The sequence below is a fragment of the Symphodus melops genome (genome assembly GCF_947650265.1).
Source record: "Symphodus melops genome assembly, chromosome: 11".
NCBI classification, from domain to species: domain Eukaryota; kingdom Metazoa; phylum Chordata; class Actinopteri; order Labriformes; family Labridae; genus Symphodus; species Symphodus melops.
Window position 1 is genome coordinate 9,712,646 of NC_136701.1, and position 23,242 is coordinate 9,735,887.

Consider the following 23,242-nt stretch of genomic DNA (forward strand, 5'->3'; position numbering starts at 1 on the left):
TCACTGAAGATCTGAGTCACCATATTATCCATTATTCAAAGTCAATTCTGATGCCTCTGGCTTAGTCCTGATAGAAAACTAAAAGGTTTTTAATATAAATCTATTAAAGGGGAATAAGCAATTTCTCCGCCACGCTGTTTCAAATGAAGACTTGAAGAGTTGTTTTGATTCAATGGTTTAAATTTTAATTGATCTGCTATTTTCAGACTAAATCCAACATGTTTCCGGAGCACAGGAGTGTGAAAGGAGTTTTTTCTTTTCATTAAACGTTTCCCCTCAAAATACTGTCGCTTCCACGTGTCATCGCTAAATGACAGTTCTTTCCTTGAGTGGAGAATAAAGAAAGGTAGGAGACAAGATCAAAGTGACACACTAGGAAAACTATTTATTTATTGGTTTTTGTTTTTTTTAAAAAGCTTACACTCATTGAGTACAGCAGATAAAATCTCCAAAAATCTTTTCTAAACAGATGAATTTGGAGCACAGAGATTCAGATTCTGTTTTTCTCTGACTTTTTTACATTTCAACATTTGAGTCAAATGGAACTGGCATTTTTATAAATTATGTAAAAACCTGATTAACACAAAATCACAAAGGGACATTGAAAAAAAAAAAAAAAGAAATAACATGATGTGAATTTCATGTTACTCTCTTTATTATTGTACACAATATACAAACTGGTCCTTTGTTTCAGTTTTGTCACTCACGCCTACTGCCTAACGGGGATTAAAAGGTGGAGATAAATAAATAAAAGTATCTAAGTATCTCAAAAAGGATATAAGGTAAGTGAATATGGAAAGTGTGTTATGTCCAATTAAACGAGCAAAAAGCCTGACAACATACAAAAATACAAATTTTCAAGCATGAGATTATTGGATCGATGAGCTGCTGTCACCCATAGATAATTTCATACAGTAACCACTTTTCTACTCAGAACAATAGTAACCATGTGATCGTAGCAGCACACTGTGCCTGTATTGGATAATAAAAGAGAAACAAAAATAAACAAACAGATTTCCATTGGTTTGCTGTATACTGAAATAATGAGGTGAATCTGTACGTTCAGACAACTACAGCTAACAACATTTGGGAGGGGGCTTTACAGCAAAACAACACAGGCAAAATGAGAGAGAACAGAGTGCAGGTGGAGCTGCAGGTAAAAAAAAACCCAGCTTGTCCAGTTCTGCAGAGAAGCAGAGAAAACATGTCAGACACCAATCACTGAGAAGATTCAATAAAAGGCGTTTATAAGACAGCTGAACATGTCTTACCTTCACTGAGCAGTGCACATTATCTGTGCTTGTCAGAAGATTTATGAGTATCACTGTTAAGCAAAATGACAAACTGATCAAAGGATGAGAAAGTCAACGGTTGGTTTTCGCAACTCATCGTGTTTCTCATTGTCAAAATGAAAACGGGATCTCAGGGAGGTCCATCTTATCGAGAGCACCAGATGAGTTCAGCTCAACACAGTGAGTCAGGGGTTTGCAGCTACATACTCGTATTAGTTCAGGGTCATTTTTTAAATTATCTTACAAGCCCTGTTGTCTTGCTTCTCCATGCTTTCTGAAAACTGCAATAATTCTGATGTTCAGTGAAACACAAATCGGAGCTCATGGTCTCATGAAGGAAACTACAGGGGGAAAACACTGAGACTCTAATAAAAAATATTCAGCTTAGAAAAGAAGCCAAACTTTCCTGATGTTACTTTTTAATAAAAATCTTAAATACCTAAATATTTAAGCCACCCAGAGTCAAGATCATGGCATCACTTTGTAGGATATTGCTTTTTCTCTTCCTTTCCACCGCTGCTGTCCCTTTTCTCTTTCTTCTCTGATTTCTCTTTGTCATGTCGAGACTCCTGCAGCACAACAAACAAAGTAAACAAACATAAATACAGAGACACATACTGCATGTACACATTCCATTGACATCCTCATCTGAAATCTCAGTGTGTGATCAATAAAGATAAAGACTACAAGTTCCAGGATGAACTACTGTAAAAACATGATGCTGGTAAAGGCTGATGAGATGAGTCGACCTTTTTGCCTCCAGAGGACGTCCGCTCAGGTTTCACAGAATCTGCCTTCTCTTTACTCGAAGATTTGGACCTTTTGCTCTTCTCTTTGTCAGCTGAAAGCGGCGAGTCACAGGTGGGACTCGCGCTCTTGCTGTTTTTGGAGGAATCTGGAAAGAGATACAGTTCTCATCTTTTAATTTGTGGGTTTGTTTGTTTTTGTTGGCTTGCATTTTGTTACATCGCGCTTGTCTGGCAGGATGAATACGTCCGATTGGTGAACGACAAACTTACTGGTTCCGTTCTCGTCCTTTTTACGTTTGGTTTCTTGGCTCGCCTCACGATCATTGACAGTGTGGTCCTAGCAGAGAAAACACAGGACACACAGCAGCTTAACAGACGCAATGTGAATACCAGATTGTAGGCATGCTATCTTCTGAATCAACATTTTAAAAATGGAGAGAACTGAAAATCCTTCTGAATAAAGCCTTTCAGAGGACACACTGGTTCTCGTTATATACTGACTCGTTTCCTGTCTTTTCGATCCTTCTCCTCTTTCTTCTCTTTGGATCGGCTTTGTGTGTTGTCTGACTCTTTCTTCTCCAGCTCCCTCTCTCTGCTCTTGGACCGGGCTACTGAATTGTAGTTGGGGTGGTGCTACAAAAATGATTGAATACGAAGAGGACAAGACAAACAGAAACCTGTTACATGATGTCACAAGTGCATTTATAGACTTCCATTTACATTGAAGTAATGGAGTTTGTTTAAGTCACACCATGATGGAAAGTTAAGGCCAGCTCAGAACTGAGGCTTGTGATCGATCTGTCTGCTTGATGTGTGTGAAGACGGCGCTGCTCAGTGACTCATTTTATGTGTTTTATTGTACTGATTAAAAAGGCATCAGAACTGAAGAGGCTATTTAAGTGCTCACATCCTGATCATTCTTTGTGAGGGATTCCTTTAGGCCAATTCAAATCGTCTTCATGTTTTTTGTTGTCGTTGCAAATCTTTCTTCTCCCCCCAAAAAGGGTGAAAGTCTCATGTAATATTAATTATTTGATTTAAACACCTAATTCTTCATAATTGCAAACTGAAAACTACAACAGAGATTAGAAATGATTTTGAATGGGATGTGTGTTTGTAGCACGCCTACTGATGGTCAGCTCTTTTCTTTAACACAAACATGACTCAGACAAATCAGTCTCACAACTAAATCATTGATCACACAGAAACTAAAAGGTTTATGACAACAGTGTGAGAAAACAGATTCTTGAGCAAGCATTACTGTTCAGTGTGTGGATCCACATCTCCCCCCCACCACATGCTCTGTGCTGTGGGTTAAACGTCACACTGCTGCTGTGTGATGTCACCAGACTGCACTTCTAGGTCGTTCAGCCTTTTAGTTTCCTTCTGCAGAAGCGGCTGTTAATCTGTCTGAACGTCCAGACTTGCTGGTGAAAATTGTACAATTATCTTGCAGAAAACTATCCCCCCCCCAAAAAAAATAAATGTAAAGACAATAAGCAGAAACTGAATGTTGTGCTATTTGAGAGGGCAGAGAGAAAAGAATGCAGATGCCTGCATCATACATGTTTTACGGGGTAATACTGTCAGATCAGACGTAGTGTCTACACACAAGATTTTACAAATGCAGTTTGAAGAGAAAAAAAAAATAAAAAATCTGCAACTTTGGTGACACGCACATCCATCCATGACTACTTGAGTGGTTTACAAACTGAGTGGAACACAAACGATGGAGAGAGAAAAAAAAAATCACAGACATGTCTCCAAGTGAGCGGCAGCACATATGACACACAAAGATCGGAGCAGCAAGTAGAGGAGTAAATTCAAACCTTGGACGTGGAATCCTTGGGTTCGTTGCTATTGTCCTGTGGGGATGAATGGAGATGACAGATGAGCTGGGAGGGGGTGGGGGGGGGGGGGGGGGGGGGGTTTGGAGGAGGTTGTCAGACAGCAGTAGAGAGTTTGAAGTAGGGGAGGGGTGGGGGAGGGTCGGGGCTTGCCGGACCAACAGCATACTTCTCCCTTGACCTCTGACCTTCAAGGACTAAGGCTTTGACAAGGTTATTACATGAGGAGATTTCATAAGCTCAAAATCTGGAATGTCAGTACTTTGAATAGAAAAACCCTGAGCATATATAAGAAGGAAGTGCTAAGTCAGAATACTACAGACGTGTGAAAGTTCAGGCAGGATAATATAAAAGTCCTACAGTGCAGCTGATATCAGATACATCTAAAGTGCAAGTGCTTTTAAATTGTGTGTGTGTGTGTGTGTGTGTGTGTGCGTGCACGTGTGTGTGTGTGTGTGTGTGTGTGTGTGTCTGTGTGCCTGTGTGTGTGCCTGTGTGTGTAAGACAAATCACTCAATTCTTATGTGCTTGACTGCATCCCTACATTAATGACTGTGGCTGTCACTTACAGTTCAGGAACGGATAAGACACAGGGAGCCTATTTCTCTGGTGGAAGGTAAAATAAAGACCTATCACAAGCTTCCAGTGGTTTAGGCAACGCTCCAGACGCTTCAGGCTTCGCCCACTCTTTCCCTCCCTCTCTCTCTTTGCAGGAGCAGGCTTTATTCCCTCTGCTTTTATTTGGCTGATTCAAAATGGCGACACATTTCCTCTGTCGATCTCAGCTGCTGGTGGCTCAGGTTTCCCCCCCTGCGAGTGCTTTGCCAGGAGGTAGTGCGACTTGTGGATGCCGATGGCTGGTGGGTGCGTGTGGAGCGCTTCAGCGGCCAGACTGGACAAACGCCGTGTGACGTGAAGGCTGCATGCCGACCCGTTTAACAAATGGAGACAGAAGGGGCGATGGGGCCGCAGTGGTGAGGTTTTCACTTGCAGCAGAGCGGCGTGCTCGACTCCGTGCTGGATCCAGGAACGTTGAGGGCCAAGTTTAAAAAAAAAAAAAAGGAAAAAAAAAAAAAAAAATACTTTCGATCATTTTAACCGGGGAATCTTCTCGAGTTGCAGGAAGCAAAGAAAAATCTTCTTGGGCATCACTTTGAGTAGTAAAACACTGCTCTCGACGTAACAAAAAATCATTGATGATGAATGAAAAGGTGAAACTCTTGATTTGGCAGAAAGCCGTTAAACTTCAGGTGGATATTATTCTTAAAAAGCAAAAAAAATCCACAAGGAATATAGAATTGCTTAAAAAAAAAAAATTCTTTCTTCCGAAGGCACACTGACTGCTTTCATTATTATGAAAATAGATAAATATTTCAATATGAAAATACTCTATATACACAATATTCTCTTGGCTAAGTCCTTGAGGGGGTTTTCACCCATTTCTGCAAAATATCATGCTCAAGTCCATGGAATGCTTTCCAAGGCCCATGGATTTGGTTGGGGTTTCCAGATGCCCGTGTGTGCCACAACTCTCCTTGATGATCTTCGGGGCTGCTGGAATGTGCAACGGCAGGGGAACGCTCCGGCAGAGAGAGAAGAAACGGTCACAGCCTTCCTCAAGCCATACTAACCTTAACAGACGACGAGTGGGAAGGAGAAGAGTGGCTGTCGAGTTTTCGTCTTTTGTGATCTGGACAAAGAAAAAAAACAAAACAAGAGCAGGTTTCAGAAAAATGATCGATTTTTTTATTTTTAATCCGATGCTTCAAATGATGTGGGTCGGTATAAAAAACTTTTACAGTGTACGTATATGTGGGTAAAGAGAGCAGACTCCTCACCCCTCTCGGATTCGGCTGACTCGGATCTGGGAACTGGTGACTTGAGGGATCCAGCCGCAGCACTCCGGTCTCCTTTCTCCTTGCTCTTGGACTCCTTGACGGCGTCGCGCTCCCTGGACGGCTCCGCTGGCTCCCCGTTGCCGGCTTTGGCCTTCTCGTCTTTGCTGCTCTTCTCCTCAGCTTTCACTTTCTCCCTGTCTGCCTTGGGGGTCTTCTCCTTACCCTCACGTGCCGCCCGCTCCTCCTTCCCCGCTCTTTCGTCTCTCTGCTTTTCACGTCGGTTCTCCGCCTTTGTCTCTGGAGTGCTGCCTGGTGTTTTTTCCTTTTTCTCTTTCTTGTCCTTCCCGCTCTTCTCTTTGTCGTCCCGGTCTTTGAGGGCTTTGGTGCTGAAAAGGGGAAACATTTTTCATGTAAGAATGTTGACATTAGCATTTAAAGAATCATGATACTTAAGTCCCGTTACCACCCAGCGGTTCGGTTCGGTTCAGTTCGGTTCGCATTTTGTGGCAATTCACTTGACTGAAGGGAAAGATCCCCAGATTACCGACCTGTACCGTCCTACTTTTTAGGCTCCTTCTGTTGGGGTGACAAGAATATCGATCCGACCCTAAAAGGTGGAGCTAAACACTGTAGTCGGTTGATTGGTTGAAAGAAGCATCACTTCCTGCATGGCAGCGGAAAACAAAATCCCGCCGTGTTTAAACACAGTCGATTGTTTTTGTGGTCTGTATTTCTCCTCGCGGCACGCGGCCTTCTATGAAACAAAGCTGGATTGTGTTTTGTAACAAAGAGTCACATGCCAATAAAAAAGGAGATGAACTGCTAGATGTCTTCCATCGTTGCTTTTGTTCACTGTGTCGCGCTGCTATCATGCGACGCTATTACGAAGCTGGCGCGGCTAGCAGCATCCGGCTTACACGCCGCCTACTAAATACGGCACGGTTGGCTGTGGGAACACAAACAGGATCAGGCTGAACTGATCCAAACCGGACCGCTGTGTGGAAACGGGACTTTAGTGTTTCTGGACACGATATCATTTGAAGCTTTGGTTCAGCTAATTTCAGATATCTGCTCACCTGTTGAGAGCACCGTTCCCATTGCTGGTAGTCACTTTGGCCGCTGCACTGTTGGTTTTGTTCACTGGCTTTGTGGTCCCCTGAGATTTATCCTTGCCCCGATCTGCATTCAAACAAAACAACAGCTTGAGAATTGAATCAATGACTCCTTTTTTCCATGCTCCAACTATCTTAAGCCAAATTATACTGAAGCAAAAGAAAAACAAAACACTTTTGATTCTTTCATAAAACCGACAATCCTTCATTTTAATTCTTAATGTAACAGATGTTTGTCCAGTGCGTCAGGTTGACGTACACACAGCCTCCCTGAGAGTCCCCTCACTCACCCCCGTCCTCGGACGTCCCCTCCTCTGTCTTGCTCGTGCTGCTGGCCGGCTTGCCCGTGTTGCTGGGGCCGTTCTGTTGGCTGGCAGGGGTGGCACTGCGCGCTGGCTGCTCCTTGTGGTGAAACTCGTTCTCAGGGACCATGTGCACCTTCTGGCTTTTCAATCGACCCGAATAACTGTAAGATGCATAAATGGTTTTTGCACAGCACAGACAAAACCTCAAACCAAACAAAGATAAAACAAAACTCCCGGGTCTCACGACTTTTAGACCGACAGAAAAACTCAGAAAGCTAATCTTAAGTCTACAGATACAACCCCTGCACACTAGGCCTTATAAACAGCACTGACACATATCAGTACTATCCACCTGACTAAAGTTAAGTTATCTGGTGGAATTTGGCAAAAATGGACTGATTGGCTACTTCTTGTTCAGGACCTAATTTTCCCAATGACCAGACCCCAAACAATAAAGTGAATGTATGCTCCGCATGGAGCTGAACAGCACACAATGCTGTGTTACCCCATAGCTAAGGCATAGAGGTCGGGCCTCTTGTCCTTCTCCTCGAGGCAGATCTTGTGGACTCGGCACTCCAGGGCTTGGCCTAGGTTCAGGACCTTGGGGTAGCAGGGCAGGATCTTTGTGAGTACGATGAGAATATTCCGGATGTGGGTGTAATCTCCCGTCTCCAGGCAGTGAACCGAAGCCTGGATGGAGCAGGGACAGAGGGCGTTAGAAGAGATGAATGATGAATCTTCTACAGAGCGCTGATTACTGAGGCAAAAATGTCGAGGGCAAAAAATAAGAACGAAGAAGAGCAGCTCACTTTTGTCAGCATGTAGTGCCACTTGTGCACAACATGCCTGAAGTTCTCATAATCAAGCTGATCTGCTTTGTTCCCTCCATCGAAGCCGGTGGCTCTGAAGATGGTCAGGAAGCCGGGATAATTAACACACTCCTATAGAGACAAAAAACAGTGATTTCCCTGTTAGTCTTTTATATATATATATATATACACACAAATACACACATATATGCACATATGCCAGGCGTGGAGAAGAGGGTAAGACAGGACACCTTCTCATAGGTGGCTCTATCGCTGTGCCATCGAGTCACTGTCTCCAGCATGCAGCAGAGGAAGCGTCCGTAGCGGTGAGACTCGTTCTCTGTGCAGCTGGCCACCGTGTAAATGATGGCAGAGAACACCTGCAAGGTGACACAAAGAGATCAATTAACAACGACAAAGTCAAAAACATGCGCATTTAGAGGAAGCAACTGGTCATTGACTTCACCTCGCTGCGAGATCTGTCCGAAAAGTTTTTACTTGGAACGCTTTCCTTCTATTTGCAGTGAAATTGTCCTTTAAGGTTCAAATCTGATGGTGCACCATCATTGTGCCCAGTCAATATTTTTGACTAATTCGGTGTCGCTGACTTTGCAAAATTAGAGCCTTTATCATCTTTGTTCATCACATGAATAATGTGCTCTTCCTTTCTCATAACGCTCTCGTTGGCTCTGCAGTAAAGACTTCATGTAAACGCTCAAATCATTTCAAGTGTTTGAGAAGAACAGTAAGGAAGCTTCTAGTGCCTCACCCTGTCGTAGCACAGGAGGGTGCAGAAGTTGGGCGTCTTCTGCTGGTGGACGAGCTCGACAAAGCGGGCGCAGTACACGGCATCGATGGAGGAGAAGATGCAGCGAGGGAACAGACACAGCTGCAGGAACTTTGTTATCGTCTCGTTCTTCGTGGATTCTGCCGGAGAGAATTTCAAAGTGGGTTAGTGACAACGAAACACCGTTTTCCCATCACATTTACAGACATCGTGTGGTTCTCTCGCTACGCTTGAGAAATACGACGTCTGTCTTCTGAACTGATCAGAGGCGACTAGGGTTACATGAGACAGACACATTCAGAGACCAAACATTCGAAGTGTCCCCGGCGTTAGCATAAGAACACTTACTGGCCAACAACCAGTTGTCCTTCTCCAGTTTGAGCCGGTGTAGAACCCTTTGAACGTGCTCCGCTTGCTTTTTCTCCTCCTCCTGCAGTTTCTCTTGCAGGGCAGTGCAGCGCTCCTTCTCCTTCTTTTTCTTATTCATGGGCTACAATGAAAGGGAAGGACAAACATATTCTCACCATAAATACACAATGACAGCTTTGGCACGGATGTTTATTAACTTCTCTTTTTATTGCACAGTTTATATTTTGACTGGTGCAGCATCACTTTTTATTTAGTGAAATCAAATTGAGCACTAGCTGTGTTTAAGGGTTTTGCCAATGAACAGGCCTTGTTCAGCTACTCACTATCTCGGGGTTCTCCTCGATGGCCTTGATCTGAGCCTTGAGCTTGTTGACCTCACGATCGTACGCAGCATTTGGAACGGCCAGGTCGTACATCGTGAGGGACCAGAAAGTGGCGTAGAACTGAGGGCGGAGGTCGTCCCACACTCTGGCCGGATGCAGGGACACCACCGCCTCGTGGACCGGCGTCATCACCTGTTCACACGCTGCCACGTACTTGTGCACCTTCTGCTGCTGCCTGTTGCCTTTTTCTGCTTTCTTCAGCTCGTCATACTTGGACTGGACAGGAAGAGGAAACGCAGTGAGGGCTGTTAGTGGTGACTTCAAACAGCTTGTTGTGGATTCATTCATTCATTCATTCATAGGAGTTCACTCTTCATTTTTACTATCTGCTTCGAAGATGGTCAGCATTTACGCATGTTCACACCTCTGTTAGCTAAACTTTGTCTATTCATCCCACAGAGAGTGATGGAAACAGTAAAATGGTGTGAACATGTGGGGACTTTAAAATCTGACTTGGCACCAGGGGGGGGGGCGGAGTGTCTTTACAGTTGGACCAGGGTGTATTCAGTCTGTTAGCTTGATGCTAACACTAAAAATAAAACTTTTAATAGGTCAACAGATTGACCATCACAATCATGGTACCTTTCACTGAAAAAAACAAAAAACAAAAAAAACAACAACAACTATTGGACTTAAAGGGACAGTTTGGCATTTCTGAAGCGGGTTGAAGAAGTTCCTTGTGGTGAGGAGTAAGTATATGAGCCAAAGGAGATGAGAGAGTGGACAAGGTGCAGGAACAGACGCTAGGATATACAGACATTTAATCAGCAGCTTTAAGAAAAACAGAGCTAACAATCCATGTTGGGGTAAATAAATGCTGTGATGACACACAGCCCTTTATTTGTCTGCGAACGAGCCACTTTGTGTTTGAGCTTTTTCAGTGCAACACTTGGAACATATCATGACACAAAACAGACGGATGGAGGGTGACATGGAGCACACTAACAGTTTATTCCACTCACCAAAATCTGGTGCGCATACATGGGCCGAGACAGGAAGAAGGCGGCGTCATGTGGAGTGTGGAACTGGTTACAAAGAATATCGATGGAGGGAACCCGCTTGATGTAGTCCTCTGTGCTCAAGTTGGAGGCCAAAAAGCCCCCAAACTGCACCAACGTGTCATGACACTGCAGGATCCAACACAACACATTTAATAACGTGTAGAGAAAGACATCTTAGAGGCGTAAATGTGATTGATAAACGTGGCCTTTGTACCTGGTCATAGAGGTGGCCCACAAGCTTGAGGTGTTTCTCTCCACCTTCTAAGAAAACGACCCCATTCCGTTGCTGGGCCATGAGTAAACACAAAGGCAGGGCCAGTTCATGGTCCAGCAGGGCATCCTTCAGACGCTGTGAAGACTTCTTAGTGTTCCTGATTTGGCCAAAGTAACCGCCCTGTTGAAAGAATCCCACCCAGAATGAGAATGACCCGAGCTCAGGCGCAAACACTGGCCCTTCATCAAGAGTGTTGTAGGTGTAGGAGGTTGTAAAAAGCCGTAAATGTAGTCTGTATACCTCGGCTTTGAGTTGCTCCCCACCGGTCATGGCCTCCAGCTGCTCTGAGGTCATCTCATCAGTGATCTCAATGCCGGCCATTTTCTGCACCACCTCTTTCATTATCAAAAGGTCAAAACTGCAGAAAAGGAGGAGGAAGTTGTAAAAGCAGAGCACCTTCCCCGCACATCACAGAAGCATGGCGAGCGTCAACATACCTCTTCCCTGCCTTTAGCTGATTGGTGACGTACTGAAGAAGGCCAGCCAGCTCGATCGGGTATTTTCTGAACACGGCTCCGCACAGACTCGCCAGACCTTCACGGAGCAGAGGGAACAGACGCACGTCCGAAAGTCATTACAACATCAAACAGGTTCTCTGCTTTTGCATGCAAATGAAAGATGTGACGGGCCGGTAACCCGTCGCTTCTCTTTTTTTTGTTGTTGTTGTTGTGACATACTCTGAAGCCACGAGGAGATGGTGGTGTCGTCATGCTTCATCTTCTCCTTCTCAGGATTGGCCAGAGCCTCGATGATGCAATCTGAAGACACAGTTAAGTGAAATGACAGGACAAAGACCTCGGTGCTACCTTACTTCCCTCTGACAACATGTGCACTATCGTAAGCTGAGTGCGTGAACACCAAACGCTGCAGGATACAGGCCAGGACATCATAGTTGAGGGATGTGAGGTATTTTAAAGAATCCACCACCGGAACGATGAGGTTGTCGTACCACTGGATCTGAGACAGCATCTGAAAAGAGGAAGAGATACCGAAACCAGGCGGCACATTTACACCCACTGAAGCAGCCAAACTAACCTGCTCAAGTCACTCTCGTGATGTAATTCACCTGAAGACACTTTACAGACAGAGCACGCGCACTTTCATAAACATGGATCAGAAGCAGAAACTTCTCATAACAATGAAACAGATGTGCGAAAAAACGCTCGCCACCGTCTGTTCAATAAACGCAAAGCAAGGAGAAACAACAGAGAACACTGACAGAGGTACGACAGATGTCTACGTGATGCCAAAGTGAAGGTGTGTTCAGGTCAAGCGTGAACTTTTTTGCACTTCCTTGATGTGTACCTGCACACAGAGAGCCGTGTAAACTGGAGTCCCCGTCTTTTCTGCTAACTTGACCGGTAAAGCTCAAAGTGTGCCAACTCATCCTGTTCAGTCGTTTACTTTTGATTCATAAATCTATCACTCTGGCTGTACACTGACACCACTGCGGGGCCCTTCACCTGTGCGGGTGCTCTGAGAGTGACTTTGTTGCCTTCAGATGAGCTAGTCTAACAGAATGTGAAAATGTGTTTTTTTCCCCCCTCAGTTCTTTGACGTCAGCCGATATGAGACTGAAGTCAAATAAACTCACTTTGTCTAAATACACTTACGTAATCAAAGAGGATGGTGGGATTGCTGTGGCTCAGCTTGCCAATCTGCCTTCCAGATTGTTTCACATTCTCTTTGGTCAAGCGCCTGGAGATGGGGAGAAAAAGCACAGGACAAGAAAGAGCCGATTAAAAAAGACAAGGCGATGACAGGAGGGCTGTAAGCCGCGACTGTCACGTCTGCGAGCTTCACCGCGACTGCAAAACGCTTCCTTGGCTGTCGGCTTAGGATAAAAGAAACGCCATTGATTTCCGTCAACAGCAGAGAAGTGTCAAAATAATTACTCGACCAGCACACAACACCGAAAACTCTATGTTGCTTTCTCATGCCGTGAGTGTGTAACTGTCACTAACCTTCAGAAAACACAACATGAACACACAGCTGCATGTTTAAACAATCCAACCCAGTCCGTCCGAGGAGATTCACTTTTAAATGTTTGAATGATACGATTTGGAACTTCATGAAAATCAACATTATTCTATCACATTTGTAATATAGAAGATATAAAGACCAGACATTAGCAGCTGAGCAGACATTTGTTTCTAAAAAAAAAAAAACCACTAAGTAAAGTAACACGGCGCTCCTGTGAATGGACAGAAGAAGAAAAAAGGAGGGAGAAAGGATGTGAAAACTGGATTGATGCCAAAACAGCGTCGGTATCTGAAATGACTTGATAGGGCTACGTGTGATAGACTGGGATGACATGGGGCGATGCGTTTAAAATAAAGGACAAAGACTTTGGGACGGTGCTGTATAAAACGGTCAACCTGCAGAGACTTGGCTTAAAAATCTACGTGAAGGGCTTCTCCACTCTTTAAATTCATTGTTTGTAAGTAAAGCAAAGCTCTACAGAACACAGGAGCAGTGTGTGGGATGGTTCAAATAATGACTGACACATGCACAACAAGGAGCACACAGCCAATCAGGACACACTAACTGACCGGCAGTGTGAATTGGACGCACAGAAACAGAACAACAAAGGTTTGAGATAGAAGACTGCACATTGATGGTGCACTGAGCTTCTGCAAGGTGACTTACTTCATTATGTATTTGGCCCGTTCCACTGTTTGAGCCTTGACTTTAACCAACAGTGGGTGGCTGGAATACGTCTCATTCTTCCACTGTCCATATAACCGATACCTGAGGGAGCAGAGACAGAGGACGTACAGTTACTGACAGACTGGAAACATGCGGTTCATGTGAAATAATGTTGTCTGGCCTGTCAGTGCTCATCAGGATTGTGGGGAAAATATTCAAACTACAAAAAATAAAATAAAAAAGTCTAAAAATAACAGCAAGAAAAAAAAAAAGATGCTGTGCCAAATGATAGAAGGGCGAAAAAGAATCAAGCATGGTTTGATGAACAGAGTCTTTGCTTGCGTTATCTGCTAGCTTAACACCATCCTGGAGCACCGCCTGAGGGTTTACTATCCAGTGTGAGTGCGTGTGCTCCTTACCTGTGATGGTAGGGAAAGAGTTTGAAGAGACCCCACAGCTCCTCCGACATGCACGCGTTGCACTCCATCAGCGAGAGAGAGGGGAGCAGCACCTGGTCTGCGATGCTCAGGAGACAACTCAACAGAGTGTCCTGCAAAGAAAACATAAGAACCACAACAGATCAGCGCCTGGAACAAACAAGCACTACAAAGATGAAGACGTGGAAGACTCTTTTTACACCGACCATTTTGTCTTTGTAGTCAGCTCTGCCATCACTTTGGTTCTGAGAAGAAAAAGAGTACCACATGAGTAAAGTTGAAGGTGCAAGAGTGTCTGGGCAGGAGGTCGCGATCGGACGGTTTTTGGGAAGTTTGGCACCTCTTTCATGAAGCCCTTCCCGAGACGCACGATCTTGGCAAAGAGGATGGGGTCGTGAGAGAGGTGAGGGCCCAGGTAGCCGAGCATGCTGAACGTGTCCCTGCGGAGGTCCTCGAAGGTCTCCGCGGGCCGGGGGGCCCGCTTGCTCCTCAGTGGGTGCAGCACACGTCCGCGCGCCCCTTTTGGGAGGCCCGCTCTGTGAGGGAGAGACCAGCATGTAACCGTGCATGTCTCTTCTTTTAAAAAAGATCAACTTGTATGCGTGTCGATTTGACATTGAGCGGAGATAACGCCCGTGTGGGTCTGACCACATGTAGTAAGCAGCAAGTAGAACGTGTTTTTTTATTTTTTTATTTTTTTTTTTTAAAAGCAGCACCTTCTGTAAAGAGGATCCACAGTCAGGTGCACGAGCTGGCAGAGAGCCAGGGCGATGGCCTTGTGAGAAGCTGCATAGAAGGAAGGCATCTGGTCCATAATACTCTGGGCGTGGTGCCAGTCTCCGATTCTAAGCAGCGCCTCCAACAGACCCAGCTTCTGGTTATCGGGAGCCTGTGGGGAACGGAGAAGAGTAAAAACCGAACAAAGAGAAGTTCAGTAAAACTCAGTGGTGGTGTGAGCAGAGGTACAACGCAACGCCTCTCTACAACCGCCACCAACGGCTCGTGTTTACTTTGATACCTTTTCATTCTTCTCCTCCTCTTTCTCCTTCTCCTTGTCTTTGTCGTCATTTTTCTCCGAAGGCAACACAACCATGACCAGTTTGCGGGCAACCTGCTTGGCGTCCGAGATATCTCGTTTGTGTTCCTCGATGATGGCGGCATCTAGTGGCATGAGCTGGAATGACAAAGGCAACAAAAAAAAGAAAGAAAAGGAAACGTTTTGGTTTTTGGACAAATGATGCCAGAAACTAAACATGTGACGTCTCTGATGAAATAGTGTTTATGATAACTAGGTGAATATATTTTGTCACATAAGAAGATCCCAGGGTTACAGCTCTTATCGCTCTGGCCCATAATTCATATCATGTAAGTGTTTGCATGCTTACATGTACATAGAGATCCTCCAGCTCGATCAGGTTATGGTGAAGCAGAGCAGCAGCGATGTGATAAAGTGATTTGGGAGTTTCCTCATTGGGCTCCTGAAGAAAGACGGCAAAAGAAATCCGTGAAGTAATGATGAAATCAAACGGCACGTTGAGATGAAATATTGTTCCTCCGTGGGTTTAGAGTTGGAGTTCAGGCAGACTTCGGGATAAAAGAAGTTAAAAACACAGCAAACTACACAATGACAAGGAAGCATTTCAGTTACACAGAGAACAGATGAGACGTCCCTAACAACAGGTTCCTTTTTATTCACATCTTGGCGTCGAGACACAGTCGGGATTTTCTCACCTGGTAGAATTTGAACTTGAAGCCCAGGATGTGGCAGAGAGTGAGCGGCTCGCACATGTAGGATTTGATGAGAGACAGGAAGAACTCATCCTGGTCAGATCGGCTCTCGTACACCTCCAGGATAATGTCCAGAACACGGTTAGGGTCCAAGTTAAAACATCCTGCAGGCAGAAGAAACGGACGGACGAAGAGGTGAGAAAGCATGAGATCACCGAGTGAGCGAGCGGACACGACACACGAGGATGAGAGCTTTAAGACAATGGGCACACAGGATATAAAAAAGGACATTGCGGCATATACATTTAAGTGGAATAGAGAGATAAAGGACAGAGCATGTGAAGGTGCCGAGTAAAGGTCAGGTGTTGCAGAACTGGGACGAGGCTGTTCCTACATAAAACATATGAGGATAGTTCAGACGTCCAGAACTGTTTTTGTTTCTCAGACCGAGTTCACCGAGCAAAAACGTGAACCTGGAGTTATGATCAAAGTTCATGTGATTTGTATTGTTTACACTGATGTGCAAAAAAAAGAAGAAAATAATGTGAGCCACATTAGAGATAAGACATTAAAAGCAGACTGTCACCAGTATCAAACACATGGAGAAGCTGTTTGGTACCTATGAGGGACTTTATGCTCTCCAGAATGACGTGGCTGGTGATGTTGCCAGAGAGGTCTTGGCCAAGCTCAGTGATTAATTTGGCGTAGCCCTCGTTCTCCTCCCTTAGCAAGTTGAACTTCTGTTGCTTATAACTGTAAGGAGAGAAAAAGATGACATAAATACTGTGCGTTACAAACGCAAAAAACCTCTTTGACGGGTGTGTTTTAGCGTCCGTCTTAAAGTGCGTGCTGAGCTTACAATAGTTTCGTCTTGATTTTTACAATCTTCTGATTGAACTGATGGGCCTGTTTTATGAGTCCAAGAGATTCAAGGGTTTCTGGATCGAGCCTCTCCTTCAGAATGGACTCTGAAACGAAGAACTGGGAAAGAAAGAAAGAAAAAAGGTTCAGGTTATGATGAAGTTATAATGCCTCAGAGACAGCAGGAGCCTTTTCAGGCTGCGTTTCCACAGAAAGCGCTGTTACTAAGCTCAGCTGCCTTTACGTCTTCAAATTTGTTTCAAAATGCAGTTTGGTGTTGAGGAAGCCTGGCTCAGTGGCAGCTCTACATCCATAACACAGTAAAACGTGCAAACTCTGGGGGTGCGCTGTTGGCGCAGTGGCAGTGCGCGCACTCCCATGCACTGAGGCTGTAGTCCTCGCGCGGGCGGGCGGCCACCCTATCCACTGTCCTCCCTCTATAATAAAGGCTAAAAATGCCCAAAAATAAATCTTAAAAAAAAAACAACTACAACATACAAACACAAAGAGCTGCACCCCCCCCCCCCACATTCAGATTGAAGGCGAAACATCATGGGGCCATAAATACCGCGCCTGTAAGCTGCAGTCTAAAAAGGATTAATTATTGTCAGAGAATTCATATTTTAGTCACTTTGAATAAAAAAAAACTACACCAGCCATTTTTGGAGTTTTTCACATTTCACTGTGCTTTCACAGACATTCAACGAATCAGAGTTCGACGACTCAAAAAACCTCTCTTCAGGCACCCTTGAGAGTTTTGAGTCTTCTCTGGATTTTGTCTCTACAACAGTGATGATCAAAAAGAACAATTCTCACCAAACAAGCCCCCACTAGCTGTGTGTAATGGTCCCGTTTGTTTTTCTCTTCCAGCGCACCGGTCTCTAAATCTGTGGAAAACATTCACGTAAACAAACATGTAGACTGTTAGAACATGTCAAGCACCGAAACCTTAAAACAACAGAAGAAGCACCACTTCAATAGATGCTTCTGAAATACAAGCCCATATTTACCCAGTATACTGAACACATCTGCTAAAATGGATGGCATGTCATCTCTGAGCTCCTGAAAGTCCAAAAAGAAGGTTGGTTAACAAAGTTCAAGTTCGGAAAGATATTCATGAAATGATATTATTTTGTATATATTTGTACAGAACCAATGTGTACTTTGAGTTTTCTGTTGTCGCTTTCATCACTAGAATTTAACTGATTGACACAAATCTGCATGAGATAAATCAAATGTCATGGTCAATGGTTGATTTTCATCATGTGAAGTCGTGACGATAGTGAGCTCAGCAAGCAGTTAGGACCAGAGTCCTACCGTCCCACTTATCGTGACCCCACTGAACACTAACCGGCTTTTCAAGGTTAAAATCTGCTTGAGCACTTTAATTAAATCCATCCGGCCGAGTCTTCTTTTCCACCATTTTTCATGAGACTAAAATGTTCCACATGAAAGGATTAGCTCGATATTGATTAATTGTTAATATTAGCATTAAAAGGTTACAATGAAGGATGACTTTAGTGAGCTGAAGTCTAGTCCACGTAAATATGTCATTTCAACACATCAACAACATGAGGTGGGCTGTGAGGTGTTCAGAGACGATGTCGAGGGAAGGGTTTTTAACATTGTTCAGACTGCAAACGCTGAGGGAACACTGGATGCTGAGGTAGTTTGACGTTTAATTTAAACTTCTGTCTCCTAACTTTTTGATTTTTACAATCATTCCAGCTGCTTTAAATGGAATCTGTGTCTTGAAGATGTCTTTGTTAATGTGTGCTGATCCTCCGGTGTAAAAGGTAGACTGTAAACCAATGTTTTTCATTTGTCAGTGAAAACTTTCCCTTTGTAACCACTTGTGAACATCTTTCAAACTGGTGCTGGATTTATCGTAGGAATGTCTTTTCAAATGGAAAATTGCTGACGGGGAAGAAATTCTTTGCCAAACAACAAAACAGAAAAGGTTGTCAAACGTCTATGAGTAAGGTCAGTCTCTTTAAAAACAGAGCGCAGACATAAGTGTGGAAAATCAGCCCATCCTTGATGAAAATTTTTTACAAAAATAGGAAGACGTTTACCATCATGTCCCCGAGGACGCTGGCGACGAGGTCCAACTTCAGGTTCCCTTGTACAACCTGCCAGCACAGCTCGTATAAGGCAGCCTGTATATCTGGAGATAAGACAAGACGGACAAGACACAGAACTTCTTCAGACAAATTCACAGACGTGACGGGAACACTCTCTCTCTCATACTACATATGCCATCAATATACAAAAACATGTCCAGATGAGACAGGTCAATAAATAAATGCTAAAACACTGAGCAGACAATTCACCCTTTTCAAGACAATGCAGAGGCACCCGTTTACATTTAAGGAACTTGACGTTCAGCAAATAATGACAGACACACGGGTGTGGCTGGGCTGTCTGCAGGTAACAGCTTGTTCAAAAAGATCGTAGTCTATAAAGCGGCTGGAGAAGAAAAATGGCAAGTGACGGTTGTTCAGGGAACATGGCCGTCATTCATGTGTTGCCATCACAAGGACGGGGAGTCGTTGTAGATCAGATGGATGTTTAGGTTCTACTGTTTGGAGTCTGACTTTATCCAAAATCAGAGCGTCACGCACCGTCTCTCTCCGGGAAGCCCTGGAAGCGTCGAAGCCCTCCCCAACGTCAGCACCCCAACTCCGCCTCCTCAAAGCTAAAGGACGACAACTAAGAGCGACTCTACAATAAAACCGGCCTTACTCTTCATAAGGAAATGTATCACCACCACCACCAACACTCTTCTCTATAAAGACAGCCATGGACCACGACTACGCCACTGATCAGTGATGGGAACATCCGGACTCTGTTCTCTTTAATTAATAACTCCCTCTGCCCACCTGACTCTCTTCCCTCAAACTTCTACTCCACTGACCGATGTAATTCACTCATGAACTTATTTCAGCACAAAATTTGAAAAACATCCATCAGAAACAGACTTGTCACACCTCCTGCAGTCCACTCGCTCCATCGTGTCCGCCACTCCCATGATTCCACCTTCCCTCCTCTGCTGACATATCTGATCTCAACAGGAAATCTAAACCATCCACTTGCCAATGAGACCCCCCCCCCCCGACCCCCCTGGTCAAAGCCTGTCTCCACTACCCGACACCTCTGGTTACCTCTATCATCCACTCCTCCCTCACATCTGGTTCTGAACCCCTCACCTCTGAAATCTGCTGCAAAAACTTACCATACATTTAAAAAAATTCTGGAAACAGAACAGTTGCATCACAAGTCCGCTCCCACCTCTCCAATAACAAACTGTGAGCAGTTCCAGTCCGCCCCCATCACAGTACTGAAACTGCCCTACTCAAAATAACCAACCACCTCCTGATGTCAGCAGACCCCGAACTTCTATCCATCCTCATCCTCCTCGACCTGACTGCGGCTTCTGATACCATCTCCCATTCCATCCTCCTCCACTGACTGGCATCCATTGGTTTATCTGGCACACGCCCTGGACTGCTTTTCTTCCTATCTCTCCGACCGCGCTCAGTTCATTCAGTTAAAAACATTCACATCCCAGCTTTCTCCACTCTCCTCCGGTGTTCCCCAAGGCTCTGTCCTTGGTCCAATCCTCTTCATCATCTACCTTCTCCCCCTCGGCCATATAGTCCAGAAACACGACATTCAATTTCACTGTAATGCGGACGACACCCAGCTCTACCTCTCCACCTCTCTGGTCACCTCCCGTCTGGATTACTGCAACTCCCTTCTCGCTGGTCTCCCTCAAAAGTCCACATCAAACCTTTTCTCCAGCAGCTCCACTGGCTCCCAATCACACACCGCATTACATACAAAACTCTCCTCCTAACCTTCAAGGCCCTCCATAACCTCGCCCCTCCGTACCTCACTGAACTCCTCCACATAAACGCACCCAGCCGGACCCTCAGATCATCTTCCTCCCTCAGCCTCCTCATCCCTCCTGTGTGCATGACCACCATGGGGTCCAGAGCCTTCAGCCGCTCTGCCCCCCCCCCCCCAACCTCCGGAACTCCCTCGACTCTCTGTCCATTTTCAAATCACGACTCAAAACCCATCTGTTCAAACAAGCCTACTCACTCTGATTTCCACCCAATTCACTCCTGTTTTTAATCTTGTTATGGAAAACTGTCAATTATCTCCTTTTAACTAGTTCATGTTTTATTGGTTTTTTTTTAACCATGTAAGGTGTCCTTTGGTTTTTTGAAAGGTGCCCTCAAATGTATTCCTTCAGAGTGCATGTCGTGCCCTCCAAGCACAAGTGAACTCTTCAGGGACATAATGTAATGTACCGGTGCCAATTGTAGATTGTAGATTCTTTAGAGAGCCATGTTACAGAGCATAATACGAGTTGACAAAAACACATACTGTCTATGTTGATGTGTTATTGTGATACCAACATCTGTTGGTTTACCACATTTTAGCATTCCTATTGGTCATGAGATTACACAGGGGGAAAGTAAAATGTATGTGATTCAAAGTACCACATTTGTTCTCATAATGTCTGTCTGTGTTTACCCCAGGAACGCTATAATACACTGACGTGAAGATGAACATTCAATAGAACAGAAGTCATTTGAAACTTACCTCTAATCTCACTTCCATGATCTGTTTTCTCCGTGAGGTCTTTGCAGAGTTGAACGCTACAAGTTAAACGACAAAACTCTGGTCAATTACACAACAGGAACTATTCAGACTGTAAAACTTAAGAAACCAACCTCGCTTTGTTTCACTTCGATGTTGTATTCTGAAAACTACAGTACAATTAATGTTCAGTCAGATCAACAGTATCTGACTGAGAGCAAATTGTCAGATACAACCAGAGAGATATTACCATGAGGACGCTTGTCTGTATTCACTACTCAATCAAATAACAGTATAACAGTACAGTATTTATCAGCAGTAAACTCTTTCATCTAGGACTTTAATTATCAGCACATCAAATGTCCTTTCACTTGCTCGTCACCTCAGGTATTTGTACTCTTGTATTAACTGAGCTTCACTGCTTCATCTCATCTGTGAATATCAACTGTGTGAGGACGCATGCCGGCTTTTCCCGTCAATACCATTGAAGAAGAACATATTGAACAATTCTAATACGAGTTATCCAGTTAATATGAATATACAACATGAATGTGATTATTGAGTAGTTACAGTTAAATCATCTCTCTGCAGGCCTCACATATGAAGGCCTCCTCCAGACCCTAAAATCAACCAGCACTGTAGACGAGTCTATTGTCTTTACTGAGCTGAGTTCGTGATTTTTAAGATTTGGACAAATACCTTATTCTAGCATCTTTTTCTGTCTTGGGGATTGATAACCTGAACATCGCATCGTCCCAGGACGTGTTACCGATTTCCAGATTTTGTTAGGACGAGTTAGTAGCGCTGCCTAACCTCAGATAAGCAGGTGCGACAAAGTAATGAACTAAAACAATGAATTAACCCGATTAATATATCATCACTTGGCAAAGAGTTTTCATCGCGATACGGTTAGCTTAAATTAGATAGTATGGTATTGATTCGGGTGCTAGCCTAATGATAGCTAACCTTAGACTACAATGTCCTTGTGAAATTTTGATTAAAAAAAAAAATGTTTACTGAAAAAAATACGGATAATATATGCTTACACATTATAAGTGTTACTGGCGGCCGACATCTCGGAAACCGTTGCTTAAGTTACGGTTACCTACAGGATAGCTTTAGGACATTTTCCCTCCACCTGATTACTATTAGCTAATATGCGTTACACAACGTTACTTTATTGTTTTTATACACCAGATGCTAATTGGTTGCATGATTATGTGCAAAGTAAGAACACTATCTAAACGTTGGCACCAATTCCCCAACAATTTAGGGACCAGTGACATAAAGGCAGCAAGAGAGTAAAGCAACGCGGATGCTAAGTAGCTTAGCTTAGCGAGATCACCGTGTTTACAAATTAAAGAGGGGGCTAACCGAATCGCTAGGACGTCGCATCTTTACCTTTCATGTAATACACCACAACATATAAATAATTAAATGTACTATGTTCACAATCGAATACGAAATATACACATTGCTTTTGTCATTAGCTTAACGTTAGCAGGCAACTTAAAATGTTTTCTAGCTTGCTAACGTAGCCGCAGCAAACACACTTTGAAAGCTCGTCCTATTTAGCCGAGCTAGCTGCGCATCTTTTGTCTCTTTTGTCATATTAATGTACGACTTTAATGTGTGCCGTTTTGTTAAGTTCATATTAACTCACAATTCGTGTTTTCCTGATTTTTCCCAGTTTTTGATCCATTCACAGGGGAGGATAAGTGTCGCCATCTTCCATACACACAGCCCGGATGTCTAGTTCATCATGGCACACACACACAGGGTCAAATGTGCTGGTTAGCTACTGCTGCTAGCTCCCTGTAGCATGCTGGGACTGTCTCTGAGGGCTTTGTTAAAACTGAACTTTGTGTACCATGTGGGCTGGAGCTACTATCTGGGTTCATTGACTCATTTAGTTTGAACCTATTTACAATGGTAACGAGTTCTATAACAATTGAAAGATTCAGACATTTTATACAGTGAAATACACAACATAATTGTCCAGTTGTGTTTCCTAACGTCAGTAGCCTTAACTAAAAAATAATACAAATGTGTGCTTGTTGTGTGTTCGTGCAATTCATAAAATACAGATAAGCCCTAACTCTATCTTGATATAAAGTGTTTCCAGATACTCTTCAAAATGTCAAACATGTCTACTCCTAAATTAGAATAATGCTTGTTTTTTGTTCATCA

General features: G+C 44.0%; 1 protein-coding gene across 3 annotated transcripts; it reads right to left on the reverse strand.

Moving 5' to 3' along the window:
- Positions 1 to 359: 359 nt before the first annotated feature.
- Positions 360 to 23,020, reverse strand: thoc2 (THO complex 2). Of its 3 annotated transcripts, none has more exons than XM_079355643.1 (39): positions 22,716 to 23,019; positions 21,056 to 21,111; positions 18,517 to 18,608; positions 17,452 to 17,503; positions 17,258 to 17,328; positions 16,440 to 16,561; positions 16,200 to 16,333; positions 15,584 to 15,744; positions 15,238 to 15,330; positions 14,871 to 15,026; positions 14,569 to 14,741; positions 14,193 to 14,388; positions 14,059 to 14,097; positions 13,835 to 13,965; positions 13,416 to 13,517; positions 12,380 to 12,464; positions 11,642 to 11,735; positions 11,444 to 11,524; positions 11,204 to 11,300; positions 11,007 to 11,124; positions 10,707 to 10,886; positions 10,454 to 10,618; positions 9,432 to 9,707; positions 9,088 to 9,229; positions 8,722 to 8,879; positions 8,204 to 8,332; positions 7,953 to 8,084; positions 7,649 to 7,833; positions 7,129 to 7,304; positions 6,803 to 6,905; positions 5,727 to 6,112; positions 5,520 to 5,578; positions 3,871 to 3,906; positions 2,543 to 2,674; positions 2,312 to 2,378; positions 2,042 to 2,187; positions 1,732 to 1,861; positions 1,272 to 1,324; positions 360 to 1,183 (listed from the first exon to the last, which is right to left on the reverse strand). In XM_079355643.1, the coding sequence occupies exons 1-37, from the start codon at positions 22,778 to 22,780 to the stop codon at positions 1,769 to 1,771; spliced, it is 4,683 nt and encodes a 1,560-aa protein (XP_079211769.1). In that variant the 5' UTR covers positions 22,781 to 23,019; the 3' UTR covers positions 360 to 1,183; positions 1,272 to 1,324; positions 1,732 to 1,768. The 3 variants fall into 3 exon arrangements, with proteins under 3 accessions (XP_079211769.1, XP_079211768.1, XP_079211770.1); XM_079355642.1 differs by having other exon boundaries at positions 1,272 to 1,318; positions 1,785 to 1,861; positions 22,716 to 23,018; XM_079355644.1 differs by lacking the exons at positions 360 to 1,183; positions 1,272 to 1,324; positions 1,732 to 1,861; positions 2,042 to 2,187; positions 2,312 to 2,378 and having other exon boundaries at positions 2,634 to 2,674; positions 4,458 to 5,578; positions 22,716 to 23,020.
- Positions 23,021 to 23,242: the final 222 nt, after the last annotated feature.